The following is a 12,025-nucleotide window of genomic DNA, read 5'->3' on the forward strand; positions in this document are numbered from 1 at the left end:
ACACCCTTTCTGACAGTGGAAAATGGAGAAAACTTAAGTGTCCACCATCAAGACAATGATGCGGTAAATCACGGTGAGCTGTGGCCACTAAAGTTCCGGTGTTTCGGCGTGGTCCAAGGCCTTGTCCACAGTTCTCTCCCACGAAAGGTGTCCTTACACAAGAGACCAAACCTGCATATCAGGAGACCACTCTACTCTATCTGAAAGGACCGGGTGAGTCTGGAGGGAGAGGACGTCTGTGATATATACCTTAGTGAATAAACCGAGCTGCAGAAAACATATAGTATGGCCTTATTTTTCAATAAAGCATATATACACACACATATACATAGATTTCTCATATACGTTTATGTATGTGTATATATATATGACATAGGCATAAAGGTCATGAAATATATACTCCACATTGTCAGCAGTTTTTACTCTCAGGAAAAAAGGGGAAGGAAGTAGGGGACTTTCGGTACCACCACAGTTCTCTTTTCAGTATTCCAGTTAAGTTTACTTGGAATTTAAAAGTTTACTTAAGTCCAAAGTAAAATGGACGAGGACTCCACAAGACAGAATGCTATAATGGTCATTAAAAATCATGCCAGCGGAGATAGAATAGTGTAAAAAAAAATTGTCATAAGCTGAATGGAAAATGGAGGTCTCCACACAGTAAACAGGCACACAGTGCTCGCTGGTTTTTATGACAGAGGTAATACACACTGATGAAAAGAACAGAAAATAGATTTTAAAGTGTTAATTATTATCTCTGAATACTGGGAACAGGATAGATACTTTTGACCCTTTTTTCAGACTTTTATATTAAATACACATTATTTTTCATCTGAAAAATGCATTTTTAGATGTCTAGTAACACACATTGGAAAAAATACATGAGTACTTACAGAAAGAAATAACTAGGAGACACCGAAGCACCGTCACACAGTGCAGAATGGGTGATCCTGAATAACACCGCGCAGTTACATAAGGACCCAAAAAGTGAAAGCACCCGCTGTAACAGGGCGCGTCCCCCTTCCATTTGTCAGTTGTGTCTTCAGGGCTGAGGCAGTTCTGAGCACGGCCAGTGTCAGTGCTGGTGTCTGGATAGATGCCACTGGAGGTGAGGGCACCTGCAAGCCGAGAGGAAGAACAGAAATCATCCTCTGCTTTTTCTGTCTTGTTTCTTTGTTACTTTTAAAGAGAGGCGGAAATAAGATAAACTGAATCTTCCCTACTGAAATTTCAGTATTGAAACAGTTTTTATATTGTTCACAACTTATATTCTGCCTATAACTGTCTTTTCAACAAAGCATTATATTTATTAAATGTTAATTAACTCAGTTAATTAACTACCGTTGAAACCTATTAAAGAACATGAAATGCAATACGTGAAAGCACCACACCTGCAGTGACTAGCACAGCTGTCTTGACGGCAGTGCAGTCAGCCCCCACCATCCCGTGGCCTTGAGCTCCTGATGCTGGGAAGAGAGCACGCTGCTTCCTCAGGCGGAGAGAAATGGTAAAAGTATTTTCTGAAATCTACAGCACTGACAAAACATAACTGCTTAATCCCAGGCTCCTTTGAGGCTGTCATTTTCCGTTTCTGGCCAACACCCGTCAATGAGCAGAACCACCCCATTCCCGAGTCATGGGACTCACGTGGGCAGCAGTTTTGGAGAAATTTCCAGGTATAGAATGTAAACCAACTATACATAAAACTCTGAAAAAGAAAAGATGCAATAATCTGATTTTGGAAGACACTCAATATATTCTCCTAAGCCTTAGTAGTTGGAAAGGCTGGGCTTCTCCTAAGCCACTTATTTATTTCACAGCCAGTAAGCATCTCCCACAAACCCTGTTTCCCTGTGTCTGCTGGGAGCCTCAGGCATATTGATGCTGTCTATCTTATAAGGCACAAGGCAGAGGCGTGTGTCTCACGCCTGCAACTCTCACACAGGCTCAACTCCGAGCCTCAATTTGTGAACTTGGCCCCATTTTCTCACCTGTTTATTTGGTATCTGTTCTTCTGTAAGCTGCCTGAAATGCTTCTTGGAACAAGTCAGAAGAATGAGTGGGTAGAGAAATGGACAGATGGACAGGTGAGAGATGGGCAGACAAACAAGGGAGACTCCAAGAGAAGGGGAGCAAACAAAATTTCCTATGCAATACCCTCTTCTAGTCAGGGAAGAAAACCACCACAAAGAAGTGTGAAGAGGCAGGTGGCTTAGGACTGTTTCCTGGATTCCATGAAATGTCACACCAAGTGATGAGAGAGTAGAAGTATAAATAATAAAAGATAAAAAGCATGCATGTTTGAAAAATATATCTACATTATGTACTTTCTAAAAAATAGATTCAAATCAGCAAGGCCCAATAACCCAATTCTTGGGTATATACAGAAGTGCGAATCCCATCTCCAATCCACAAGGCATCCCTTCGGAGCACTGAGAGTCTACACGGTGTGGTCATAAAGGCATCACCGCAAAAGCTGTGCTATCCTGCACTTACGAGGAACGAGCAGGTGTGCTCGGGCTTCCCACCCACGTCATTTACACCCCACAGCACCTCTACGGGGTAGGGATGCCTAGCGATCCCCGTCTCTGCGGGATAGAAAACCAGTCCTGGAGAGGCTAAGCCGATCTAACATTTCTCCATCTCACAGGACTTGTCACTCCAGAGCAGGAATCGAACTCGGACCCACGTTTGTAACCACAGTACTACCGTAATTTATGTGCTTTTTGTGTGTATAATACATTTGTTTCTGGCATGAAAGGATATTTAATAAATGATCAGTTGTCTTGTCTATCTCATTAGCTCACAATCTTTATATTTTTGAATTGTACCCTTCCCCTGGAGAAATGAACGGAAAGAGCGGTGGTCAGAATGAGGTGGGGCTCCATTCTTTATCTGTTACCTCATCTCATCCAAGTCCCCAACCAGGGAGAAGGAGCAAAGGTTTTCTTCATCTTTTAATGAGAGGGCTCCAGTGATGGTGGCTTACTCAATTCCAAGACCGAGTCTGGGGGAAGGGCACATGCAGCAACGAGAGCGGTATCACCTGTAGGAAGGCGAAAAGAGCTCAGGGGATGGCTCAATGGGTCAGCCTGATTTAATTTCAATCGATAATACAATAACACACTCTAAAAATACTAGCATGCAATGGATTTGCTCTTTCTTGACATCTAGCAAGTTTCCACAGCCCACATGTAACATTATCATGAACTAGTGAAAGGATGAGTCCACAGACAAGAAAAATCAATGCCACAGGCAGGCTGAAACCCAGGCTGGAAGAAAGGAAGGGAAAGGGCATAGTTAAGAAGAGGGGAAAGTCTGGGAAAAAGACATCATCACAAGGACTCTCAAGCATCATCCAGCAATCATATAATCATTCTTTCAAGAGAGAGTTACTTAGGTCCTATTTTGTGCGAGATTTTACATAGGGCAAAGAGAGACCGCAGCGTCCATGGTGGCAGCAAGTTGCGGGGCTATAATAGAATTCTAATCCTGGTACCTTGCACACTTGTCCTCAGTATAAAGGCAAAAAATAAATAAAATAATACTATGTAAACCATACACATTGCTGAAATAAATTAAAGAAGACCTAAATACCTGGAAAGACACACCACGCAGATTCCTGGATCAGATGACAGCATTCTTGGGATGGCAGTGATCTCCAGAGCGATGCATACATACAACGTGGTCTCGATCACAATCCCAGCGGGCTCCTCTGCAGAAACTGACTAGCTGCTGCTACAATTCATATGGGAATTCGAGGATCTCAGTAACCAAAACGTACTTGAAAGAGAAGTACAACGTGAGAGGACTTGTAATTCTCAATTTCAAACCTTACATCTGTATCTCCAAGTGAGATTAGAGGCCATTTTTAAGTTATTATTTTGTTTATCCTTATTTTCTAAATTCTGTACAACAAATATACCTGTTAGAATAAGAAAAATAAAAAGTAAGTTATCTTTTAAAACATGAACACCGATTCATTCATTGGGAAAAAATTATTTTAACTCTAAAGAAGTAAACAAATATCTAGTGAAAAAGGACTACTTAAAAACAAGTGTGCATTTACAATTTTCATAAATTGAAAACTGAAAAGCACAAACACATCAAGTTTCTAGGGAGACTGGTGAAACATATTAACAATTATTTTAAAAATTCTAATTGAAAAATGAAAACTCAAGAAAGGGAAATTCGTGATTTACAGCCAACTGCAAACACATGGAGAGCAAAGGCCTAGAAATCACAGTTCCTTTAACTCTGCTACTAACGGAATAGGAGAGGAAATTCCTCACTGAGGGGACAGTGGAATCCCATCCATAAGATAGAATACACAGTACAAACTGCAGTAATATCGGGAGTGAATAACTTAGAAGAATTCTGAAGTTATAACATTGCTGAAAAACTATAAAAAACACTGACAGGCAGATTAAAACACACAGTCATATATATTATATAGAAACATATGTAGTCTGCTCCCATGTTGCATAGAAATACAAACATATTTGTTCATTTATGGGCACTTATGACTTTATCCCTGGTAGAATATTTCAACTAAATCAAATAATCAATATAACACTCCTCTTGTCAAATCTACTTGATAAGTTACTCTGCTATGTAACCATAAAGTGTCTAAGATAGATCTAAAATTAGTGAAAAAGAGCTTTGTATGGCTTCTTGAATTCTTCTCAAATTTCCAAGCTTAATTTTAAAATAGATCTGAGCAGTATTTCTATATTATCTTTTCCCTTGTGAAATGAACAACACAGTCTGTTGTCAAAATTCTGTGCTTAAAATTATTCACGAGCACAGTATCCTCACAAAACTGCTGGACAGCAAAGCACTATCCAGACACTGTGACCAAATAAATGAAACACAAGGAAGACAGTGACCCTATTCTGGAGGGCTTATAGTCTGTGTCAACACTGGGGTTTTTACTTGATTGGTTTGATTGGTTGGCAAAATAAAATCAATCAAGTACTTTCTTCTTTGAGCATTCTGTAAGTCATGACTGTTTTAGTGTCATGAGCAGGAAAGACTTAAGCATGACTTGATTAGGTCAACTAGCAACAATCATCACTGGAGAGTGAGTAATAAAGAAGTTAACTGATAGCAATGCTTCTGCCTACATGAGCCCTATAATAAATCTACACTGACATCCGAAAGGAAAATAAGGAGATGAGGTCCCCAATGAGAAAACAAACTAACAAGAAATCTAAAAAGGAAAGATGTTTTCATTAATGATTCCAGGCAGTAGTGGAGCATGGTGGTGAATATCACAGATTCTGGGGAAAAGCATGAGGGTCTGAACTCCCACAGCACTGGGTAGCTGTGACACTGATATTTCAGTGAAATTTTCTGCACTTCAATCTCCTATCCATAGACTGGGGAAAACAACCGCACCCATCTCCTAGACTGTTTCTACAAATTTAGATATTTTATACATAAAAGCTTAAATAAAATACTTCAGATTTAAAATAATACCCCAAAACACATGGAACAAAGAAAACAGAGATAAATTGGAGTTCATCAAAATTTAAAACTTTGCTTCAAAGGGCACCATTCAGAAAGTGAAAAAACAACACACTAGAGAAAATTTTTTCAAATAATTTATCTCATAAGGAATTTGTATCTCCAAATGAAGAAAAAAAACCCCTACAACTCAACAATAAAAAGGCAACTCAATTAAAAAGTTAATAAATGTTCTGAAAAGGTATTTTTCAAGAAAAACATAGAAATGTCCAATAAGCACAATGAAATGATGTTCAATAGCATTAGCTGTAAGGGAAATCAAGTCAAAACCACTAGGAGAAGCTGCTTCACACTCACAACAATAGGTTATAATAAAAAAAATGGTAACAAGCACTAATGAGGACACAGAGGAAGCGGAGCGCACAGCCCTTGCTGGTGAGGACGTAACACAGCGTGGCCACTTTGGAAAACAGCCTGGCAGAGCCTCAGAGAGTTGAACATTTGGTTTCTGACTGACACAGCCATTCTGCTCTTTGGGCACACACGAAAGAGAACTGAAAACAGATATCCACATAAAAAATCCCACATGAGTGTTCACGGCGACATTACTCATCACAGCCAAAAAGCAGAAACAACCCAAATGCCTATCACCTGGTGAATGGGTAAACAGAGGGGCCCAGCCATACAGTGGAATGTTATTCAGCAATAACAAAGCATAGAATAGTGACTCAGGCCACAACATGGACAAACATTGAAAACGTTACTCAGTGTGAAAGTAGTCGGTCACAATAGACGGTTCCACTTACATGAAGTGACTCGATTTACATTAAATGTCCAGCACAGGCAAATCCACAGAGAGAAAAGTGGCTCCTTGGGGCTGGGGGAGGATGGGGAAGATGGGAATGTCTGCTTATGCATACGGGGCATCCTGTTGGGGGGATGAAAATGTTCTAAGATTGAATGGGATGCACAATTCTGGGCATAGAGTAAAAACCGCTGTACATTTTAATGGGTGAATTGTATTAAAACTGTTAAGAACAAAAGCATCTCGGGGCAGTACCTTCCAGAGTAAATGCAAATTGCTAACTTTTATTAGAGGAAAAAGAAACTGCCCTCAGCATGAAAGCAGGAGATCAGCAAATGTGAGTTAACCGAAATTGGACAAGAGCATTTCACTTGAAACAGTTGCTGAGTGTACACGAAATATTCAGAAATAGGAGAATCACCTTGACATCACGAAGAAGCATTCTGCTTCAAATGCAGATCAAGGATTCGGCAAGCCCTGCTGCCAGAAATGAGCAGAGAAGAATCCTGATTCATAAAACTAGCACCAGAGCCAACAAGGAAATGGTGGTGAGGAAAGCAGGCGGCGAATATCTGGAAGAGTTTGCTGCAAATAATTTCTCCACCGAAAATTTAAAAATAAAATGAAAGTGATGAAATGCTGTGTTGACATCACGTGAATGGGCTTCCTTCGGTGCTCGACTGTTCTGTAACCCAGATTGATAGACTCAGGTGAATCAGCATGGCTCCTGGGGGTCCCCAAAGGACTGCCCACCAGCACGCTGACCACCATCACATCTGCCAGGGTTGAATTGCAGGGAAAAGACCAAGTTCTGAAAGGTACCGGAAATGTTGACAAGGGAAGAAAAGGATGAGTTCAGTCCTGGGACAGAGGCCCGCTGAGCAGAGGCCAGAAGGCTGCAGGTGAACTGCTGTAGACCTGGGGCAGGAAGGGATCACGGGGGAGCATATCTCAATTCTCTTCTGTCTCTCCCTCCGGTAGGAGAGATAAAGCCTGCATCCTTCTCACCTGGAACTGTGGGTTCTGGCTGGCAGAAGTCTTACCGACACGGAATGATTATTCAAGACTCTGTGGAAAAAGTCAAGAAATCGAGAGGGAGTAGGGAGCCATCTCCATGAGCCTCTCGAATGTTCCCATATTTATTGTGTATAATCAAAGGAAAACTTCGTTAACAGTTGTGAGATAGTAAGGAGGAAATTCGGGAAAGACAGGATGAGGCAGAGATTGTAGAATACACAATGAGTACAAAGGATTAGTGTATGTTTAGGGAAGTCATGGGGTGAGGGGAACAAGATACACTTTTAGATATGTTCATTACAAAGCACACCACCAGACCAGCCAGGTCTTTGTTTTGGGGATAATAGACTAACAACACACAAGCCCAGCGTTTATAGCTGAGGGTCTCGGTCCTTGCTTTGCAACCAGCAGAGTGCTACCTAAAACCTCAACTACACAAGCAAAGCATTGTCTCTGCTTTTTAAGGAAAGGAGACTGGAGTGAAGATGCACAGGAACTTGCTTGCAAAGCAGTATCAAAGCATATTTTTTCTTCTTAAAGTTCAGAGGCGACTGTGCTGTGTTATAATTTGTTAACCCAATCATGGGCTCCCACATGGAACCATTATGGAGGACACCCTAGGATGACTAATCCTGGATGTGGGTCTTTTCCTGCCATCTTCAGCCACTCTAGCAGGGTCTAGGCACATCCGAGAATAACGATCCTATGGAACCACCCACTCTCTTAACTCCTGATGCTTGAAACTTAATTTTAGCTCTACACAACTTTCCGTAGAAAAGTTTCAGAAATAAAAGATATAATATTCCTTTTATATCTCATCATATTACTGATTTTTTTGATTGCTCTCTGCTGCTTCTACTTGGTAAAGCACCTCATTCTGCAGCTGAATTCAGTGCATTTCTAGCCAGTTTGGGCTCGCTAAATTCTATTGGTCAAATATCGATATACTTAATTGATTTCTTTGTTTATCAATTTCAGCCAGGAGGAGAGGGAGCGTCACTCTTTTCCTCAGCCCACCCTCAACACTTTTCTCATCAACTCAGGCCTCCTGAAAACAAAACAAAGTATTTTTTTCCCTTCTACTCTTTCCACAAACACAACAGGAAACATCAGTCTGGAGAAAGTATTCAACACAAATGTTAAAACAAAAATCTATAAACCTGAAGCAACTCCATCTCCGAATCATGATACACAATGACATGAGAGTAATTGTGTCAGGCACAAAGCATGAGGGAGCCTGACTACCTGATTTCTATTCTTCAAAGGAAGGAAGGTTTTCGTATTTTTTTATTATCATTCTTGGTCATTGTTTCTGATTATGCCAAAAATAGTTTATGAAATAATTATGCACTGTAATAACAGATTTTTAATGTATCAATTTTAGAAGGCATTCAGAGGGGATAGGAAAACCCACCTCTGTAAAAAATGTAAAATTTCTTCCCCTGTTAAGAACACGTATACAAAATGCAACAGAGAATTCAAATTCTTGTGGAGAGGATCAAAACCACAGAATCAAAGCAAAGTCATTACAATGAGTCAATTTAAATTTCACTGGACAAACATGCTCAATGCATACAAAGAATTTTAAAGGCACACTGCAAACCATTCACTTAATGATCTGCAGGCTAGAGGAAGAATTTCCCTCTTTAACAGACAACAGAAATCAGTAGGGTGTCCCACCAAACCAGGAGCAGAGAACAATCAGGTTTTTAACAGTTTTGATAAATCAGCATGTTCTAAAGATCAAAATCCAGAAATTTTAAACATTCATTCAAACCACAATGAAAAAAGCACTTAAAGAAAAAAAAACACAAAGAATCTAAGCACAGAGGTCATTTAGATTGATCAATGAGAATTTCTTGTACCGCTGGAAGAAAGAACAGGCTATAACCTTTTACTTGAAAAATAAAACTTCTTTTAAAGATAAATGCTAAAACATTTTTCATCTTTCATGTTGCCTTAAAAAATCTGAGGTACTTGTATCTGATCAGAAAAGCAATTCTGAGTAATATTATGTTACAATTCAGTGCCAGTTTGCTCTAGAAGAAAAGAGAAAAGTTACTATTTCTCATTCTGCACAGTTTAAAGAACCTCCCTGTCTCTATCTCCTCCCATTTCCTAAGCTCAACCTCCCTAACCCTTCTGAAACAAGTATGAGAAAGTCTTATTCCCAACATGCCAAATGACAAAAGAATATCAATTTATTTATGTAAATATATGCCTACACCTTGAAATGGAGGAGAAAGTTATCAGAAGTCTATATGGAACTTCTTTCTATCTTCCTGATATCACACACACAAACGTTCACACAGACACAGACACATACCCCCTGGATTACTGAGCACTTCACAAGCTTAGTACTTACAACTTGTAGAAGATAACATTGTAGTTAATTTAAAATACAAAACTTTCATCTTTTGAAAGTCTTCATCATCTGCTAAACCATCCAAATATCAAAGAGACACAATTAGCCTTCTCTGTAGAATGTAATTTCCCTTGATGGCAAAACAGACCCTAAGAAGTACTGGATCAAAGATTCGTGTTTATCACTACCTATGATCGTTTTTAAGCACATTAACAGATTCAGAAATGTATGTCTCATCAACATTTATTCCTATTGAAATAGCATACGTGTTCAATTGTCTATACAGTGACTAGGTCCCATGATGGTGTTTAAGAGCTATTTTGTGTATAGCAATATTTATATTCAAGTGCAGAAAAGGAGGGTGTGTTTTACTCAGTTGTAGAGCACCTGATTAGCATGCACAATGTCCTGGCTTCAGTCCCCAGTACCTCCAAAAATATAAATAAACTAAGTGCATATTTAAAAATAAGAATAGTGCAGCCACTATGGAAAACAGTGTGGAGATTCCTCAAAAGACTAGGAATAGACTTACCATATGACCCAGGAATCCCACTCCTGGGCTTGTACCCAGAAGGAAAACTACTTCAGGATGACACCTGCACCCCAATGTTCATAGCAGCACTATTTACAATAGCCAAAACATGGAAACTACCTAAATGTCCATCAACAGGTGACTGGATAAAGAAGATGTGGTATATTTATACAATGGAATACTTCTCAGCCATAAAAACCGACAACATAATGCCATTTGCAGCAACATGGATGATCCTAGAGAATGTCATTCTAAGTGAAGTAAGCCAGAAAGAGAAATAAAAATACCATATGAGATCGCTCATATGCGGAATCTAAAAAACAAAAACAAACAAAAACAAAGCATAAATACAGGACAGAAATAGACTCATGGACCGAGAATACAGACTTGTGGTTACCGGGGGGGGGGTAGAGGGTGGGAAGGGATAGACTGGGATTTCAAAATTGTAGAATAAATAAACAAGATTACACTGTATAGCACTGGGAAATATACACAAAATGTTATGATAAATCACAGAGAAAAAAATGTGACAATGAGTGTGTATATGTCCATGAATGACTGAAAACTTGTGCTGAACACTGGAATTTGACACAGCACTGTAAAATGATTATGAATCAATAAAAAATGTAAAAAAAAAGAATAAACACAGGGAAATATACACAAAATGTTATGATAAATCACAGAGAAGAAAATGTGACAATGAGTGTGTATATTTCCATGAATGACTGAAAAATTGTGCTGAACACTGGAATTTGACACAACACTGTAAAATGATTATAAATCAATAAAAAATGTTAAAAAATAAAAATAAAAATAAATAAACAAAGTTGCAAAACAAGAAAAATAAGAATAAAGTTATAAAAAAACGCAGACTAAAAACCACTGCACCCTAGGTGCTACAATTATACTAAAAAAAGAAGTGTTTCTATCAAATATTCACTATATGCCAATCACAGAGACAACCACAAGTCACCCCTGAAGCTTCACGTGTGATTCTCAACAACCCTACTAAGTAGACACGGATGAGAAACCCGGCTCTGCGGATGAGGAGACGGAGCTCAGAGGAGCCGGGGACGCTGACCGTCCTGCTCCGTGTGACACCGCATCAGCCCAGGGCAAGCGCTGACAGTGCTGCACTGAGGGGACACCCAGCTGCATGGACCCTTGGGGTACTGGGGAGTCCCAGAAAACACTAAAAATTTTTCAGTGAAAAACCAGCTCAAATATATTACACTGTGCTGCATCCCTTAAACAGGGAACGTGAACGAGACCTTTTTGATGCGTCCATGTTCTTTCTGCCATCATCAGTTACTTGCCCTCACTGCGTGACCAGTGATGATCTGGACCCCATATGAAGTGCACTCAGATGGCAGAGCTTTTAATGCTGTTTTATGAAGTTTGTAAGACTCTGTCTATGCCTCACACTGGTGGTCATCCATCACTTCTCACCGGTGTGGACGTACCACATGAAATCACTCCTTTCTGCTTTTTAAAATCCCTTCATCTACTCCAGACTTTTCAATAGCAAAGAAGTAGCTAAACCACAGACAGTGGACAGCTTTTCACCAAATGGACTCGAACAGCCCATCTGACTACCTGGAAGCCCTTTTCTTCTATTAAACCCACTTCCAGGTACTTCATCATTTTCTGATTGGTGGACTCGGCCTCTGACTGGCCTACTCAGAGAGCTCCCAACCTCACATCCAGGGGTGGGAGAGGACCCTGCTGTTGGGGGAAATCAGTGAGGAAGGTGGACATCCTTCAGCCACGTCTGCATGGGTAGAAGTGCCACAGCGTGCTCAGAAATTATACCGTCATCATCCCTGGGCTCCCATGGACT

General features: G+C 40.0%; 1 protein-coding gene across 1 annotated transcript in view; it reads right to left on the minus strand.

Moving 5' to 3' along the window:
- Positions 1 to 12,025, minus strand: part of LOC140687213 (uncharacterized) — a 103,718-nt gene that overhangs the window by 77,042 nt on the left and 14,651 nt on the right. The window contains exons 2-4 of the mRNA XM_072943528.1: positions 3,595 to 3,780; positions 2,900 to 3,043; positions 1,645 to 1,705 (exon numbers count right to left, since the gene is read on the minus strand). Coding sequence (XP_072799629.1) covers positions 1,645 to 1,705; positions 2,900 to 2,904 — 66 coding nt within the window. The 5' untranslated portion in view covers positions 2,905 to 3,043; positions 3,595 to 3,780. The remainder of the gene's footprint in view (positions 1 to 1,644; positions 1,706 to 2,899; positions 3,044 to 3,594; positions 3,781 to 12,025) is intronic.

Source organism: Vicugna pacos, chromosome 19 (genome assembly GCF_048564905.1).
Source record: "Vicugna pacos chromosome 19, VicPac4, whole genome shotgun sequence".
Classification (NCBI taxonomy): Eukaryota; Metazoa; Chordata; class Mammalia; order Artiodactyla; family Camelidae; genus Vicugna; species Vicugna pacos.